This window comes from Gopherus evgoodei, chromosome 4 (assembly GCF_007399415.2).
Source record: "Gopherus evgoodei ecotype Sinaloan lineage chromosome 4, rGopEvg1_v1.p, whole genome shotgun sequence".
NCBI classification, from domain to species: Eukaryota; Metazoa; Chordata; order Testudines; family Testudinidae; genus Gopherus; species Gopherus evgoodei.
The window spans coordinates 124,475,656-124,494,395 of NC_044325.1; the positions used below are offsets into that span (position 1 = coordinate 124,475,656).

General features: G+C 58.1%; 1 protein-coding gene across 2 annotated transcripts; it reads right to left on the reverse strand.

The window, feature by feature from the left end:
* Positions 1 to 442: 442 nt before the first annotated feature.
* Positions 443 to 17,162, reverse strand: TMEM132A (transmembrane protein 132A). Of its 2 annotated transcripts, none has more exons than XM_030560898.1 (11): positions 16,850 to 17,162; positions 11,227 to 11,441; positions 10,916 to 11,134; positions 10,041 to 10,438; positions 9,572 to 9,721; positions 8,911 to 9,103; positions 8,684 to 8,827; positions 7,425 to 7,630; positions 5,545 to 5,824; positions 4,504 to 4,695; positions 443 to 4,012 (listed from the first exon to the last, which is right to left on the reverse strand). In XM_030560898.1, exons 1-11 carry the CDS (start codon positions 16,941 to 16,943, stop codon positions 2,816 to 2,818), a joined length of 3,288 nt encoding a protein of 1,095 aa, XP_030416758.1. In that variant the 5' UTR covers positions 16,944 to 17,162; the 3' UTR covers positions 443 to 2,815. The 2 variants fall into 2 exon arrangements, with proteins under 2 accessions (XP_030416758.1, XP_030416757.1); XM_030560897.1 differs by having other exon boundaries at positions 5,623 to 5,824; positions 16,850 to 17,021.
* Positions 17,163 to 18,740: the final 1,578 nt, after the last annotated feature.

Here is an 18,740-nt window from a genome sequence, read left to right on the forward strand (position 1 = left end):
TAAAGTTTCACATTGTTTTATTTTTGAGTGCAGTTATGTACAAAAAATAAATAATTCTACATTTGTAAGTTGCACTTTCAAAGAGATTGCACTATAGTACTTGTATGAGGTGAACTGAAATACAATTTCTTTTATCTTTTTTACTGTGCAGATGTATGTAATCAAAAATAATAATCTAAAGTGAGCACTGCACACTTTGTATTCTGTGTCCACTGGCACCTTAAAGACTAACAGATGTATTTGGGCATAAGCTTTCATGGGTAAAAAACCCACTTCTTCAGATGCATGGAGTGAAAATGCATCACTCCATTCATCTGAAGAAGTGGGGTGGGATAGCTCAGTGGTTTGAGCATTAGCCTGCTAAACCCAGGATTGTGAGTTCAATCTTTGAGGGGGCCATTTAGGGATTTGAGGCAAAAAATCGGTCTGGGGATTGGTCCTGCTTTGAGCAGGGGGTGGGACTAGATGACCTCCTGAGGTCTCTTCCAATCCTAATATTCCATGATTCGGAGATGCTGCCCTTGAGGTGCTTGTCATCAAAGGCCTCTGCTATGGCAGGGAATTGAAGTGAGGTCTATATATCCAGCTAATCCTGCCCACAGACCCTACCAGGAACTGAAACTGCTAGATTTCAAACAACTCTACTTTCCACCTCACTGACAAACCTTCTGCTTTCCAAGGGAACCTAAGGTCTCGACAACTTAACTTCTCAGCAGAGTCAAGCTGAGGGGTTACAGGAAGAGGAAGGCGAAAAGCTCCCAAGATCTCTGCCAAGCTGAGTGGGGAGCAAATTCCTGTCCGTGAAGAGAAGTTTTCAGATCCCCATTTTACAGATGGTGATCTGGGGCACAGAAATTAAACTCCCCCCCCCCGAACATTTATGCATAGGGTGCACAAAGTTAAGCATGGGTATTTGCATGATTAGGACTTTCCCAAGGTCAACGCCGGAGCCTGTGGCTAGGCTAGGAGCTAAACTCATCTCTGAGTCCCAACTCCTAGCCCATCCTTCTTCCTTGTCTAGTTTCGCTGTCCAAGCTGAAATGCAAACAGACAAGCAGCAACGGGGAACAAAAGAATCCATCTGATCGTCCAAATTCTTTCAGCATCCTAAAACCACAGCAAGTCAAAAGGTGACAGCCTCCCTTTAAGCCAAACTCCCAGCCCACAGCAACACTGGGCTGGGCGCACTCTGGAACCAACTGGCCATCTCTCCCATTTGGGATCCCCCGCATTTGCAGGTTTAAAAGCATAGACGATTCCCGCGCGAGATGCCTCTTCTGCAGGCCCAGTGAGGGAGCCATGCGGCTGCTTTCCTTGGCAATGGAAAATCTAATTCTAATCGCTCTGATGGTCTGTGGGCCGGGCTGTCAAACAGGCTGAAGCTGCTGGCAGTGGGGAGGGCAGGCTGGGACAGCAGGGAGAGGGGAGCCCTGCTGCCTGGCTCAGGCCTGAAGGGAAACTTTCCCTTTTAGATAAGGCTGTTTTTAAGAGGCCCGTTCTCACTGTGCGGCTGTGTGGGCTATGAATCAAGTGCGCGCACGTTCCTGCTGACCTCACACGCAGCATGTTTCTCTTCATGGAGACACCTCTTTGAGCCTCCAGCATGGGGCTGGTGTTAAGCCACTGTCATGCTCCCTGTACTCTTGGGCTGTGCCTAGCCCCAGGATAGGTTAGAGCAGCCCCAGGGCAGCTCTGATTCATGAGCTTCTTCCTGTGGCAAGCAGTAACAGCCACAGTGAATGCAATTCAGCTATACACCCCCGATCCACCTCATTTGCTGGGGGCTGGTAGCTAGGCCTTTCTCCCAATTCTTTACCAGTTGGTAAGGCCCCTCCGTGCAGGGGGTATTCCCAAGGGGCCATCCCCCATTCCCCTCTACAGTCCAGTGGAAGAATGGCCTACGGTGGCAGATGGGGGCTGAGAATGAGGCTGAGAGACTGGAGAAGTTCGACAGCGGCGGGAGCCTGCAGCTGCTCATCTCCTCCTTCCACCCAAGGGGTGCTCTGAGTATAAAGGCAGGGAAAGATGGAAAGGTTCCTCCCCCCACATTCACACAGGGGCTGGGTATTTGTTTTTAAATACTTTATTTTTGTAACAACATAAGAATTAAAAATCTTCCATAAATAAAGGACCCATCATGGCAGCCTCCTGACGCTACAGGTATAAAATGCCAGAGATCGTACAAAACGAACGCACAGCCGGGGTGAAGGGGGCCGGCCAGCACCCCCAGGGAGGGGGCCCACCTTTGCAAGGTGGGTTGGGGGGAAGAGAATATCCCGAGGGTCAGACCACAGGAAGGACATTTGCCATTAAAACCATCACAATCAACACAATGTTGCAATGAGAGCCAAAGCAAAATGGGAATCCGGCACTAGCTTGCCCCTCGGTGGGTTGGAGACCAGTGGGGAAAGCACCCCCAGATCCTGGGCGACAACCAGGATGCCTGGGTTCCAAATCCAGAAGGTCAAACTCCCTCCAGTGAGAGGGAAAGAGGGACCTCAGCTGGGATCAAGGTAGAAACAGGGCACCCAGGCTGGATCTCTGGGACAGAGACAGAGTCAATATAGAACGCAGCCCTACGTCCCAGCGATCCAGGGGCGTACGACTCGTCCCTAGTGGGTAGAGCCCTGACCCCTGGCAGCAACCCCAGGGGGCAGTACTCTCCTCCGAACACAGACTGGGAGGGAGCAGGTTTGGACAAAGAATGCCCAGTGGATCCCAGTGAAGATCCCTGGGAGGGTGGCCAATGGGAGCGGAGGCTGGTCCCTTGCTGCTTTGCCCTGCACGGTATCAGTGGGGTGCGGGAAGGCCAAGGTCAGGAGCTGCCCCGGATCCTCTCCATGTAGCTCCTTAGCTCGTCAGGGTCCCGCAGCCCCATGTCCTCGCAGACCCAACGGATGTCGTCCTCGCTGGCCACCAGGATGGACTGGACAGTGGGAGCGGAGGAGGGCGGGGGGCATGCGGCGCCTTCAGGGGCCCGGGGCGAGGCAAAGGTCACAAACTCCACTCGCTTACGCCTGCCCCCCGGTGCAGCCAATTCTTTCCGGGACAAGGTGCTGGGGGGGGGCGGGCTCCCCAGAACCGCAGGGAGGAAAGTGCTGGTGGAGACCCCCCCGTCAGGCTCCGTGACCTCAGGGGCCCCAGCCTCCCTCCTGCCTCCCTCCGTGCCCGGGGGAGTCCCACAGCAGCAGCATCCACCATCTTTGGCAGCGGCGGAGGGGTCGGGGGTGGGATTGGGGCTGAGCTCTTGGTGCTGGCTGCAGCGATCCATCTGGCGGCTCAGCTCCTCCTGGTCGGTGCCCAGCCACACCCAGTTGTGGGGCTGCTGGGTGGAGGGGGCCAGGCCTGGGCCGGCATCAGGGGGCTCCTTGCGCTGATAGCGCAGCACAAAGACAATGCAATTGATGAGGAAGATGAAGATGGCCAGGCAGAAGACGCCCAGGAGAACGTACATCCCGATCTCCAGGTCTGTCACCTGCTCGGGGGCCTTCACGATCTCCTCCTCCTCCTCCTCCCCAGGCCCTTCATCATCGGAAGAGGTGCCGCCCTGGGGCCCCTCAAACTTGGTCAGGTCGGGTCCCACCCCAGCTGGGGCCCATTTCTGGGGCCCCACCATGGACTCTGTAGCTGCTGCTGTCATCGCCTCCCCCGACATGGCCCCCTCGGCCCGCTGGAAGGGGGACTCCGGGCGGGGATTGCGGGGCCGTGGGCCACCAGGAGTTGGGAGCCGCCGGCTGATGCCCACCTCCAGCCAGGCGGTGCCAGCGGCCAGCGGTGCCCGGTGCTTGCCTTTGCGGCAGGAGTCCGCGGCATGCAGGCCCAGCTGCAGGAGGGGCCCCCGGCCCGGCCCTTTGGCCACGATCAGCGGGCGAGCCAGCTCCTCGTCTGGCCGCACCCAGGCCACGCCAGGGTCCAGGGAGGAGACGGAGAGCGCCACATCCCGCCAGCCATAGAGCTCCATGGGGGCCAGCGTGTGGTCGGTGAATGCCAGCCAGACACTGAGTGCTGCTTCCTGGAGGGGGGATCAGGCAACAGGCGTGTAACGTTGGGGGAGAGGGACGAAACACAGACAGGCAGGGGGTGGGGCCAATGGAAGGTGTGGGAAGAGAGACACCCGTGAGCCCTGTGCTGCTGCCCTCCCCCACTTTGTGTGGGGGCCAGAGCTGCACCAGGCCCCACTCCACAACTCCCCACAGCAACATGCACTTAACTATCTCCTCCCACCCCTGCTGCAGCAGGGAGAGACTTTGTGCAAGGCCCAACCTCATGGGTTCTAGGGCCCTGCCGAACGCCGGGGTCCCCCCCCTCACTTGCTACCAGAAAGGTCTGGATCACATGTCAAGGCCCAGCACTGGAAGCGCAGAAGCTGCAGCTCTAAAGGGCCAGTACGGCCAAGTTCACTGAGCCCCAGGGGCCTGGGACATTCCCAGGAATCACTTGGCTAAACCCTGTGTCCCCAGCCCTATGCTCTGCCTCCCAGGCCCCACGGAGCTCCCCTCTCACCTGCTTTGGGGAGTGCAGGGCTGAGAGTGCCTGGCAGGTGGCGGTGAGGACGTCGGGGTGTCCCGGCTCCGTGCTCAGCACCAGCGAGAGGCCTGACACCAACTGGGCCTGCAGCTCCAACACGGCCACCTTCTCGTCCGATACCACCAGGGTCTGCTCGCCCAGGATGGAGTCTGAGACGGGGGAGCGCACCTGCACCGAGGAGAGAGCCGGGGGATGCAGGCACTTGCCCAGAGCCTCCCCTCATCTCTCACGCTTCCCTCTGTGCACCCCCAGTCTCCACATTCCCCCCCTTGTCCCCATCTCACATGCTTTCCCCTTTGCCCCCCAGCCTTTCCCCCATGTCGCCCATCTCCCACTCCCTCCCAGCCACCCCCCATCCCCACGCTTCTCCCTGTGCCCCCCCAGCCTCCACACTCCCCCCATGTTCCCCATCTCCCATGCTTCCCCCTGTGCCCCCAGCCTCCCCCCATGTCACCCATCTCCCACACTTCCCCCTCCCCCAGCCACCCCCTATCTCCCATGCTTTCCTGTCCTCTCCAGCCTCCACACTCCCCCCTTGTCCCCCATCTCACACGCTTCCCTCAGTGCCCCCAGCCTCCCCTCCATGTTGTCCATCTCCCATGCTTCTCCCTCCTCTCCATGTTCCCCATCTCCCATGTGTCCCCCATGCCATTGCAGCCCCCACACTCCCCCTGTACCCTCATCTTCCATGCATCCCCGTGCCCCCCAAGCCTCCTACCATCTCCCATGCTTTCTCCTCCCCCTAGCGACCTCCACACCCACCCTCTGTGCCTCCCCCTCAACCTGCCTGGTGTCCCCTACTCCATCCCTCTGCTCAGCTGTCCCCCTACACCATTTCCTGCTACTACATGCAGCCTCCAGCTCACCCCACCCCACCCCCATGCCCTTCCCCCTGCTCACCCTCCTGGCTTCCACCTCCCAGGCACCCCCCACTCACACCATGCCTTGTGCTCCTCCTCCTGCTCACCCCCCTGGCTCCCACCTCCCTGGGTACCCCCCAGTCACCCCAGCCCCTACCTCCACTGACGTCACTCCCGGTTCGTGGCCAATCACCACGCTCCCACCCTCCAGCGTGGCCACGCGGGGGTCCTGCACCTTGGCTTGCCTGCCCACTAGGTGGGAGACATCCAGGAGCCAGTCGGGGCTTGGCATGTAGGTCAGGTGCCGTCCACCGTCCAGCGGGTGAGCCACAAAGTGCGCCAGGAAGCGGACGCCGGCACGCTGGTACTGGAGCCGGCAGCTGCGAGCTTGCCTCTCTGCCTCCTCCCCAGCCTCCTCGGGCTCCGCTAGGCCACTGCTTGCAGAGGAGAGCGCCACGGTCTCAGCAGGGAATGCCCAGGCATGGGGCTCTAACCCCACGTGGTGCAGGTGGCCGAGAGCCATCCCATCCTGGTGCTATGGCCTCCAGGACTCTGCACTCACATGGAGAGCCTGTCCTCCGTTCATTTGCCCTAGAGACACTGGGACCCCCCAATCCAGTTTCTGCCCCATCAGAGACTCTAGGACCCCATATCTGGCCTCTGCCCCATCGGAGACTCTGGGTCCTCTGCCCCCTCTGGCTTCTGCCCTATCAGAGACTCTGGGTTCCTGGTCCCCTCCAGCGTCTGCCCCATCAGAGACTCTGGGACTCCCTGTTATGAAGTGGGAATTTTTTGTGTGAAGACTGGGTTTGCCTCAATTTTCGCCGTGTTATCTCGGGAGTGGAAAAGGGCTGTTTGCTCTCAAGGCAGGTGAAGAGACATAGATATGGGTGTCGCCTAGCTGTCTGGATCTTGATCCCCATATCAGTGGAGCCTCTGAGGGTATGCCCACACTGCAATCAGACGCCCATGTCTGGCCCACGCCAGCTGACTTGGGTTTGTGGGGCTGTTTAATTGCAGTGTGGACAGTTGGGCTCAGGCTGCAGCCCGGGCTCTGGGACCCTCCCACCTCATAGGGTCCTAGTGCCCAGCCGAAGGAGGCCAGATGGACGAGACACAGAGCTTGAACCCCGGGGGTCACTACAGCTTAGCTGGGCTACCCAGAATGGACACTGCTTTAACCTTCATTCCTCTGTGCTAACATAAGGCCTCCCTATGCTGCGTTCCCACTGACTAATAAACCCAGCTGTTCTGACAACACCGTCTGGTGTAACAGCAAATGCTGGGTGAGGTGCATTAATCCCTGAAGGTGGACAAGTCTCCGCCAGGAGTTTGTCTGTATGGGACTCGCTGAACAGAGCTCACGGTGTGAAGCAGGAGTCCAGAAAGCCCAGAGGTTCAGTCTGAGGAGGCAGTGATGCTGTGTGGCTTGCCCTGGAGGAAAGCGAGACCCTTCGGGGGTCTGGCCCACTGAGGGGTTCCTCCTAAAGACTGTTCAAAAGCTGACGCAAAGCACTGATCCTGTGGATCTGTGACACCCCTCCACTGGTCACTGACCCATCAGAGAGTCTAGGTCCTCCTTCCCCATCACAGACACTCCAGCTCCTCCCCTCCAGTGTCTGGCCCCCCACCTCCCCAAATGCCTGTGCCTCGAGTGCAGAACCTTTCACTCAACCAGCCACTAGAGACTCTGGGCTCCTCACTCAATCGACCTCCTGCTCCAAGGGGACGTCTCCCCTGGGCCCTCTCTCCATTGTAGTTCCATCACTGTGGCATCTGAGCTGCTCCAAAGCATACACTGGAGTCTGGACATGGCCCCGGTGCCAGCCCTGCCTGCTTCCTTCATGCCCCCACCTCCCCATCTCCAACACATCCTTCCCATGCACCAGGCCCCAATGCCCTCTCTGCCTGCCAGGCCCTGCCCACCCTCCCAGTGGACAGGCCCTGGCATCCTCCCAACACACCATGCCCTGGCACTCTGCCTGCCCTCCCAGCAGCCCCGATCCCTGCTCCAGGGAGGGAGCCAGAGGGACTGACCTGTCTGGAGTGGCGTCGGGCACCCTCCAGCCGCGCACCTGCTCCAGCGTGGTGTCGGTCAGCTCGACGCGCAGTGGCAGCAGCGGCACCCAGACGGTGAAGAGCAGCGAGGCATGGAGCCGGCGGAACCAGAAGTCTACCCGTGCCCCACGGGCGCCCCGGCTCTCCTTGCCCCCCACATAGACGGAGTCGCACGCGTCTGTCACCTGGGGGCCAGGAGGGTGTGAAGGACAACACATGTGGACAAATGTCCAGACACCTTCAACCCTGTCCCACTCCCCAAGCCTGCCACTCGGGATACTCCACGGACCCAGGGAAAGTGTATGGGGAGTAGCTTGAAAAGAGGAAACAGAGTAGAAGGGAACCAGTGCCCCCTGGCTACTGAGTGAGAGGCAGTGAAGATGGGGACCAAATAGGGGCTGAGCCCCAAGTGGTAGGAGGGGGCCAAGGATATGTGGCTATGTAGCCAGAGGTGGAGCCATTGGCGATGGGGTGGGGGGTTCGCACAGGAGGTGGATGTCAGAGATATTGAGTTGTGAAATGGGGGTGAGGTGAACTGGGGTGGAGGGGAGAGAGCCTGAAGGGGGAGCAGTGGGGAAGCCCAGACCTTCCAGATGGAAGAGGAGGTCCCAGTACTGCCCCACTGGCTGACTGGGCTGAACTATGACCCGAGGAGTGGTCATACCGGATCTCCTCCCATGTAAATTCTGCTCCTGCCCCAGCCTGAGGGGTCAGGGGAGACTTGGCCTTGCAGAGGGTAAGGACAGGGGTGATGCTGAAGGAGGGCACCTGAGAATGGTGAGAGAGGAGCTGGTATCTCAGAGGATGAGGACAGGGGTTGATGGCCCAGGAGGGCACCTGAGGATGGTGAGAGGGGAGCTGGTGTCTCAGAGGGCGAGGACAAGGGGTTGATGGCCCAGGAGAGCACCTGAGGGTGGTGAGAGGGGAGCTGGGCATCTCACAGGGCAAGGACAGGGGATTGATGGCCCAGGAGGGCACCTGAGGGTAGTGAGAGGGGAGCTGGCATCTCTGAGGGTAAGGACGGGGGTGACACTGCAGGAAGGCACCTGAGAGTGGTGGTGGGGGAGTTGGTGTCTCAGAGGGCAGAGCTAGGGGATGATGCTCTGGGAGGCATCTGACAGTGAGAGGGGAGAGATCTGAGAGGGGAGAGATCTGGGTCTCAAGAGGGCCAGGATGGGGGATTATGGTCCTGGAGGGCACCTCTCTGTGGGTCAGTGGGTGGTTCGTTTGTTTCTCACCTTCAGGACCTGTTTATTGGCAGACTCACACCCCATCTGCTCGGTTACCTCGAACACAGCTCCCCCCATCTCCACAGCAACCAGCTTCACCGGCACCGCCTGGGGGATCCCTGTCAGGGGGGCAGTGTTCACGATCTCTTGCTCCTGGGGAGACCAAGAGGGGACACAGATTGAGACCCTGCCTCTGGGGAACCGCCCGACGCAGGGACAGAACTGCAAGGCCTTACCTTCACCAGCGGGACCAGCGCCCTGACGTCACGCTCCGACACCTGGATCTCCCACACCATCTTGTCCTTCTCGGCTTCAGGGTCCTGGCCAGGGTACTCAACCTGCCAGGTGACAGGGCGCGTGGATGCCAGGCCCCTTGTGCCGTTCTCCACCGCCAAATCCAGGTAGAGGAACTCGGGGAAATCCGCTGCCCTAGATGGAGGCAGGAGGGAGCCAGGGGCAGTGAAGTAGAGGACGGATACAGCACCCGCAGGGGCTGTGGCATCTAACCCCTGCTCCACTGCGAACCACACAAATTCCACAGCCAAGCACAACCCGGAGGTGACCAGAAACAGGAACCATCCTGTTCAATGGCCCATGGCTCCCTCCCTCCAATCTGATTAGTCAATATGTGGGGGAGTAGCAACAGCCATCCCATCCCCAGGCCAATGGCATCAGACCTACAGTCTGATTGGCTGGGTCCTGGGAGAACAGCTACCTCATCACTGCTCTCTCGAGTCACATGGCCTCCGGTCCCCCCTGGCTGATGCCCAGGAGAATACAGGTATCAGCCCAGTGCCTGCAGGAGTCACATGGTTCCCTACATCCTGCCCAACTGGCCGATGCCCCGGAGAATAAGCGTGTCAGCCCTATCCCCTCCAGGAGTTAAGTGGTTCCTACCTCCAGTCCAACTGGCCAGCATCCAGCCGGCGACAGGTGACCAGAGCGGTGTGATGCTTGGAACCCTTGAACTTGTCCAGCTTGGCCGTCCAGGCCTCAGGAACGGCGGGACGGGCCGCTAGAACCTGCAGCCCCTTCTTCACCTTGATCCTGAAAGCACGGCTCAGAATCAGAGCATGGACTCCAGAGGAGACGTCACCAAAAGCAGAGACCCTCTGAACCCGAGAGAGTCCTTGGCTGGGTTCCTGGGTCCCTCTGAATCTCACTTGAGGGTCAGCAGCCTGGAGCAAGGTCCCTGTGTCTCAGGGTGGATCCCTGGGTCTCCTTGGATATCACCTGAGGGTCACAGCAGGTTGGGGTAGGGTCCCCCATGTCTCAGGATGGGCCCCTGGATCTCACCTGAGGGTCAGCAGGTCAGGGTAGGGTCCCTGTGCCTCAGGCTGTGTCTCTGGTTCCCCCTGGATCTCACCTCAGAGTCAGCAGGTCAGCGGTGAAGTTCTGCTGGAGAATCAGGGTGGCCGTGAAGAGCTGCCCTGGCCGCAGTGCCATGTCAGGGACCCGGATGAGCACGTTGTCATCCAGCCGCACTTCCTGGCGCCGAGGCGGATCTGTGGCTCGCAGCTCCACAGCGCCGACATAGTGCAGTCTCTCCTTGGTGCCCTCAGTGCCTGGCCGGGGCCTCTCCTGGGGCCCCGCATGGCTACACTCTGCAGACGTTTCCCCCGTCCCCAGGCTGTAGTACAGCTCAGCTCGCTCAGGGTGCTTGGCGGGCTCCGCAGCTCTGCTCCGGCTGTGTGAGGAGGGGTGTGTGGCGGAGAACCAGTGTGGGGGGAACTCCAGCTCCACCACGCACACTCCCAGGGGTGCCTGAGTAGGAAGAGCAGGGAGTGGGCTCAGGGAGAATGGGTCTAGCCCCAACTTCATTGACCTCCCACCTCTAGGGTGGGCCCTGAAGTCTCCATCACCCACCACAAGGGGAAACCAACTCCTGCTGCAGCTTGACCAACACTGCACTGGCTGTCCCCACCCAGAACAGAGCACCCTTCTTTCCCCCAGTCCAGGATCACTTAGACCTCCAAGCTCACCCCCTGGAGAAGAGCTAGCCTTGTCCCGCGGAGCTCCCCAACCTCAGCTGCCCCTGCAGCCTTGCTATGGGAGACATGCAATCTTCATCTTCTCCATGGCAACCCCTGACACACCACAATCTTGTGTTAGGAAGGGGCACAGCATACCCAACCAGAGGGACTTTCAGCTCCCACTGGCCCCACCCCTCCTCCAAGCATGTCTGGGTGCTGGGCCCTCCATCTCCTGGGAGGACAGGTCGGGGTGGGGTCACGTACTGACCTGGAAGTGGCAGGCTCCATGCGCAGCCTGCGTCTGGTGGAAAGCATGCAGGGAGACACAGGGCAGGTCGTGCCGTCCCGGCAGCCAGTCCTGCCCCTTGAGGTGGAAGAGGACCCTGGCATACGGTTCAGCTGGAGAAACTGTGCCCTCAATGGACACGGCTCGGACGTCCCAGGCCACGGAGCCGTACCTGTGGTGGGGATCGGCTGCCGGCACTGCCTAGAGACAGAGAGACAGGTTGAGACCGGGAGAGGTGGGTCAGATGGGACCGAGAGCCCAGAGCAGAGGCACCGCTGGATGGGCAGGGTTACCTGTTGGGCAGTGAAGGGCAGGTAAGTGGCTTGGACAAGAGGCTTTGCCATGGGCTGGCGATGGAGGAGGAGGTAAGTCTCAGAGCGGGAGCCCAGGGAAGCATTTCCCGGCAGGTACCGATCCACCCGCTGCAGCCGGAAATGGTCTGGAATGTCCAGCACTTTGAGTTCGGCTGGCAGGTACACAAGGTCGGGGGGGTCCAATTCTCTGCTCACTGCGGGGAGAAGAATAACCAGGTCTGCTGCCAGTAGTCAGGTGTCCTCTATCCCACACACTTACCAGGGCACGTGTCCTCCCCCACACCCAACCCCTCCTGAGAGGAGGAGATGCCAGGGCAGGATGTCAGCTGGAGTGAAGTGTCACTGTTCCTGAGCTATTCAAGGGGGTGAATCAAGCCTGCCCCCATTGGAGAAAAGGGAGCTAAATTGTTTGTATTACAGCAGCATCTAGAGGTTCCGGCTGAGATCAGGGCCCCATTGTGCCAAGCGCTGCCCAAACATACAGTGAGAGACAGGCCCTGCCCTGGCTGAGATCAGGGCCCCATAGTGCCACACCTGCCTAGACACACAGTGATAATGGCCCAACCACACAGAGTTCACAGTCTACATAAAATTATTATTACTCACATTTTACAGGTAGGAAACTGAGACACAGATTTTTTAAGTGACTCCTCAGGGAGTCTGTGGCACAAGTGGGGTTTGAACCCAGAGCTCCAGAGTCTCTGTCCAGTGCTTTAATCAAAAGACCAGCCTTTCTCACAACCAAGGTTCAAAAAAAAAAAAGGGGCGGGGGCACACAAAAAAAACAACCCAATAACCTGTCAGGGGCAGTACTTGGTCCTGCTAGTGAAGGCAGGGGGCTGGACTCAATGACCTTTCAAGGTCCCTTCCAGTTCTATGAGATAGGTATATCTCCATATATTTATTGATTGAGTTGGGAATTGGTCCTGCTCTGAGCAGGGGGTTGGACTAGATGACCTCCTGAGGTCCCTTCCAACCCTGATATTCTATGATTCTCTGATGCAGATCTGATAGGACGAGAACAATGGGCCCGTCTGGAGGTACAGTCTGGGTGAAATCCTGGCCTCACTGAAGTCAGTGGAAAATATAACATGGGCTTCAGCAGGGTCAGGATTTCACCCTTTGAATCTAAGCAAGTCACTTATGGCCAGATTGTCTACGGCTCAGCAACAAAGCTTATGTTCAATCTGCCAGAGTTGAGCTCTCATTCAGCAACCAAAAAAGAGTTGGGTTATCAAAAGTGCTCAGCAGAGGGTTGAGCTCTTGAAAACACTGGCCTAAGCAACCTGTTCCTCAGTTCTCCATTAGGCAAATGCTTCCCCCCTCCCCCCTGGCCTTTGTCTATTGAGCTTGCTCGCTCTGCCAGGCAGGGACTGTCTCCTCCGTGAACAGGTGCAACACCGTTCAGCACCAGGAACAACGGAGTCCCACTATTTCCATTGCGGGGAGTAGGTGCAATTGTAATACAAACAGGCTTGTGCTCGCTTGCTTCTTTGTGATGTGCAGAGCTAGTGGAAATTCAGATGTTGTTTCCCCAGGGTTTCCACAGACACGGAGATTCAGTGGGACTTTGACACGACAAGAGGCTGAGACACTGAGAGAGAAAGAGGCCATTAGCCTGACTGTTAATCATGTGCTGGTCTTTGCTTCTGCTAACATCTGAACTTAGTAGGTTCAAAGCGTCTGAGATTGTTGCTCTCTGGGGCATGGGCTGTTTTTGTTCTGGGTCTGTATGGAACCTAGGCACACCAATGCCACAACTGAATACACAACATCATGCCAGTCGAGTGCAGCTGATTCATTTTTTCTTTTTATAAAAAAGAAAAAAAAAAGATTCCCCTCACCACAAAAAATACCCTCTAAACCCCACAAAAATTATGAAATTCTTTCAGATTTTTCACCCATTGGATTTCCGATAACAAAAAAAGGTCAATACCATTTTCAATTAAAAAAACACCAATTTCCCTCCCGCATAATTAAAAAACAATAGAAAACCGATTCCAACATGGTTTGCAAAAATGGTTATTTTATTCTTCACTCAGCCCTAGAGTTGACACAGTTTGTCAAAGAGCCAATACTTTGATGAAAATGGAACCAGCCACTTGGGAGATCTCAGAAATCAGTTGATTTCCACGTTTTTAAGAGTCTTGGGTGAGCTGGTAACTTGACTCTAGAATTTCCCTGCCTCTCAGAGAGCAGTTCAGAAAATAATAACACAACCTGTTCCGATGGCAGAAATGGGGTGATCTTTACTTAACAACCGCAACTCAATGTTAGCACCATCTCAACCTGCAAATAGGCTGCAGAGGGGGTCACTGCATGGAGCTTGAAAGCCACTTCCCCTACTCGGCCAGGACTAGCAGGAATGCCGTCTGGGCTAGCACCTTTCAGCTTGCACAGAAGCCATTTTCCAAAATGAGGAGTCTTTAGCCCTCAAAGGAGACTCTGGAGTTGACTCGCACAGCACCAACGCTGTAATGTCTGCTCGAGTCTGCAGAGAGACGACTGCAGTGCTGAGCCCAGTGCAGAGAGAGGAGGGATGGCTACTAAAAAGGTGCGGGTGAGGGGGGGGGTTGAGCGGCGAGGCTGCCACTGTTAAGGGAAGGGGGCTTTGAGTGTGAGGGCCACAACCCCCACCTCCTGAAGAAGGGGTGTGTGTGTGTGTGGGGGGAGGGTAAGCCATCCAGCAGACAGGTTTGTGTGTGCAGGGGGCTCCCGTGATGCTATCCCATGAGCCCTGAAGAAGTTTCCTGCCATCTCAGCAGAGGATTATGGGACCGTGCCCCCATTGTCCTGCCAGCCCAGTGTGGGGACCTCCCCCTGCCCCCAGCCTGCTGCTTAATGGGTTCTCATTGGCCTTCCTTGAAGACTCCTCAGCTGGGGTACCAGCCTGGGGGCCCAGTCACCACCTCCCTGCTCCTTGTTGTGTGATGGCCTGGGGTCTGGTCCAGCAGGGAGGAAGCCTCAGCCCCATGATGTTCCAGCAGAAGGTGCTGTGTGTAGAGCCAGCACAATTCAATTAACGGGGAGGAAAGAGGCTGCCTTGCACTGATTGGTGTGAAGTGTATGGCGGAGGGAGGACTCAGAGTCCGTCCCTTTGGACCCAGCAGTGAGGCAACCCCACCAGCAGGAGGGGCTGTGGATCAAGGCCCTGGTATATTTTGGCCTAGGTTTGTGTCTCAAGCCATGCTGCTATGTACGTTAGCCCACGGGCAGATGTATGGTGCAAGTTCCCCATCTGTGCCCAATCTACAGAGGATTTGCATCTGTTACAGCCTCAGTAGTAGCAGCTCCTGCTTTTTAGCTCTGGAGGTCCCGGGTTCAATCCCCAGTGTCACCCAAGATCAGAGCAGGGGCCTAAGCAGACTACACAATTGCTTAAGGCCCCAAGCAGCTGAAGGGGGCCCCCATTAATTACTAGTACGTGCTGGGTAGGGGCAAAAATATTCCTGTTTAGGGTTCTAATGGGCTAGTATCAGCACTGGCCAAGATGGTACCCATGACAGACCGTGGGAGTGGGGAAGCCACACATATGGGGTAAGACGCTCTACGACGATTCTTCAAGACAAGCCAGCTCCTTCCACACAGAGGGGTGGAAATCACCAAACCTTCCTCCCCAGCATGTCCAGGGCTATGAACCCCTTCCTAGCCCCATCAGCCAGCCCATTAAATGCTGCTTTCCCCACTGCTGTGATCCCTTATCATGCCTGCCCCAGTCCCTGTCCCCCAGGGAGGGAGCAGATGGCTGAGAGATACTGTGACATCCCCCTCTACCCTCCAGGTCTCTACATCCCAAGATCCAAGGGGTGGGAGTTAGGGGGAAGAAACAAGTGGGTTTTTCACAAGCCTGGTATCTGCCTCCCACAGGCAGTGACCTCTGCCATCTCCCTTCCCCCTGCTTGGTTGGCCAGATAATTACATTGCACTCTCATCTATTTCCCCTCATCATACTGACAGCTCCAGCCTAGCTCCCTGCCTCTCATATCGCCCCCTCTCCTGCTGTGGGTCTGGCTCTCTGCCTTCCTTCCCAGTCCCCTCTCAAAACCCTCCTGCTCAGCCCAGGGACCCTTCTCTCTCATATGGCCCAAGCCTTTCCCCGTTTGTCCCCGCCGAGGTCAGGATTCACAATGAAATGTCACAAACTCACCACAGGCACCAGCCCCATGGAACGGAACGCCCCTCCCTCCCAAGATAGCTTGTTTTGAACCACAACTCCGGTGGTGCCTGGGGACCCCAGAAGCTCCCCATTGCGTGTGAGACCTGGAGGACCCAGGAATGGACCCGGATGGGGAAACTGACACACTTGTTCCACCAGGTCCAACCCATCCCATCCCAGCATGTGGGGCCACCAAGCCCTGCACAGTTCAGCTCCCATTGCACCTAGAGCACTGGGGGCTAAACATCTCAGAGCAGGAAATATTTTGGGCGGAGGTGGCAGAAAGAATAGGGTTGGGGAATGGGAGGGAGTGACTACAGGTGAGAACAGTCAGCATACCCAGGAGGGAGAAGGCCCCTTCAGGCTAACAGACAGCAGCTGGGACAGAAGGGGTAAGGACTGGCAGCAGAGCTGGGAGCGTTTGCTAACAGAGATGCTTTAACCTGGGGAGCAGCTTCCCAAGGGATGGGGGTCCGCCCCATGGCTTGAGCCCTTCACAACTAGACTGCCCTGGGGAGTGCCTGCGAGGGCCCGACCTGCCCTGCACTCAGAGCTAGCTGCATCAGACGCATTGCACACTCCAGGGAAGATTGATTGGCCTCTTTCTAGGGGGAATCCTGCTGTCTGGGGAGCTCCAGCCTGGGCTGTGTCCTGAGCAGGGGACCCAGGAATGTGTTGATACTGTGGCTCAGGAACTGATCAGAGGAGCTGGGGAGAGCTCTGGGGAGGGTCTGGAGTTCCACCAGGATCAGACCCTATAGGGGATGTGAGGAAACCCCTGGGGACCCCTGCTGTGACCTGAGAGGAAAGACAAGGGCCCTGCTGGCTCTGGACCACAGGGGGTGGGGAAATCACAGGGGTTGGGATGTTGGCTCTTATGGATATTAGGAGAGGGCACAAGTTCTGTGGGGTCCAAAGGGGCTCAGAGCCAGGGCCCAGGGGCAGGAGTTGTCACTAGATCCCATGGGGGGCGGTGAGGTACATGGGTCCTGCAGGATCCAATGGGGCTCAGAGCTGGATCATTGAGTCAGGGTACACACTGGATCCCGGGGGGGAGCATACGGGTCCAGTGGGGCTCAGGGCCAGGTACTGGGGCAGGGGTCCCCACTGGATCCGATCGGGGATGTTGCACGGGTCCTATGGGGCTCAAATGTGGATCACTGGGACAGGGGTCCCCACTGGGGGTGGCGGGCTCACGGGTCCAATGTGGCTTAGACCTAGGTGATTGGGGCCGGGGCCGCACAGGTCTTATGTGGCTCTGAGCCGGGTCACTGGAGCTGGGGTCCCCGTTGGATCCCCCGGGGGGGGGGGGGCGCGGAGGGTGCACGGCTCCTGCGGGGTCCGACGAGGCTCGGTGGGCTGGGGGAAGCCCGGGGGTCTCAGCGGCGCTGCCAGGGTGTCCGTGGGGCGCCGAGCGAGGAGCGCGCACCGAGCCCCCGCACTCACCTGTCGCCGTCTCCAGGGCCAGCAGCGCGGCCAGCAGGACAAGGCAGCCGCGGCCGGAGCCCGGGGGGACCATCCCTGCCCGTCCCGGGGCCATAGGGCTGGCGGGGGGCTCAGATCCCCCCGCCCGCGCCCTGCGCCCGCAACTTGCCCCAGCTCCCGAGCGCCGCACCAGCTCTGCCAGTGCGCCCCTGCCGCGCCTCCGTCTGCAGCCGGCAGCTCGGGGCTGCTGTTCCCAGACAATAGAGGGACGGGGAGGCAGGGAGGGAGCACATGGGCTGCTCGCCTGCCGCCACGGCCGGGTCCTAAACCCGTCTCTTCCAAGCCGGCATCCTAACACCGCCCCTGCTACAGCGCCAAGCACAGAAGGGGGCCTGGGAAAGCGGATACGGTAATGCGAATCCCAGCGTAACAGCAACATACGGGGCCTAGGGTGGAGCCAGAGTCAGGAAGGAAGGAGCCAGAGAGGGAGAGAAAGAGGCCTAGAAGGAAGGAATAAGAAAGGGAGCAATAAAGTGGGACTGAGGGTGAGGGAGAGAGCGAGGGAGGGTGATAATAGCAGAAAATGAACAAGAGAAGGTGTGAGCGAGGGAATGAGCAAGGAGAGGAGTGAGAAGCTATGGAAGGAGGGAGAGACAAACGGAATGACAGCCAGCACTGGAAACGGCTGAGCGAGGGGCAGCAAGAGTCAAGGATGGACAGAGCGAGGCAGTGAGCGGGGAAGGGACAGGGCGTGTGAGCTAGAGGCAGGATTTGTGCTTCCATGTGCATGGGAGAGTGGAAGCTGCTTGGGGCAGGGGCTGGCTCCCTCGCTGTGCGTACAGAGCCTGGCGCCATGGCTCCTGGAACACTGACTGGGGCTTGGGCTCCAGTATACAGGCTATAACAGGGATGGGACAGAACAAGGGAGCAAGAGGAGAGAAAGCACAAAGGAGAGAGAATGTGAGCAGGAGGGCAAAATAGACAGGAGAAAGAGCAAAAGAGAGCAAGAGGCAGCAAGGAAGAGTGGTAGGAGACAGCGAGGAAAGGTGAAAGGTGGACAGACAGATGGTCAGAGAACCACAGGGACAGACAGGTAGACAATGAGAGATCCAAAGTAACGGGCAGACAGCAAGGAAGCCGCAGGGACAGATTGGAAACCCAGCCTTGTGTCTGCCTGCCTATTAGCATTCTAGGGGTGCCTTATCTCTCTCAAATTGTGTGTAACACGAAGATCAGCGTGAGGAAGGGGGGGCGCTGAAGATGTAAATCCGGCTCTGGGCAGACAGCGAGAGAGCCACAGGGACAGACAGAGGTGGGGACAGCTCAGCCCCCTGGTGACTGGCGCTTTGTACATAACCAAACAGCTGGGACAGAGCGAGTGGATTCTTGAGTGTGCCATAAGCCTGTTACCCTGCAGCTTCCCCAGCCCAGCTGCATCAGGGCCTTTGTCTCGCAGCCTGACAGAGCCCCTGGGCACCAGAGGAGTGCTGGGGGCCATGGAGAGGAATTGGGAGCTTCAGATACAGGGATAGAGGGGATAAGCAAACAAGGGACATGGGAGAAAGGTGGGATGAGGGCAATACTGAGCCCACGCATAGCTGCTTTGAGATCAGGAGCAGCCTAGCCAGATGCAGCCGCCGAGACCCCACCCCTTTCTGCTCTGTGACTGTACAGTGCCTAGCATAATGGGGCCCTGGGCCATGAATGGGGCTGCAAGAGTCCTAGAGTTTAAGGCTACAAAGGTCCATCAGGTCAGCAAGCCTGACCTCCTGCACACCACAGGCCACACCACCACCCAGCACCTGCCTGCTAAACCCAACCACCTGGCCAGTGTGTGCCAGAGGCAGAGACCAGGAGAGAGCGAGGTGCACCAATGCCCGAGACCCCTGGAGCAGCAGGGAATTGATTGAGA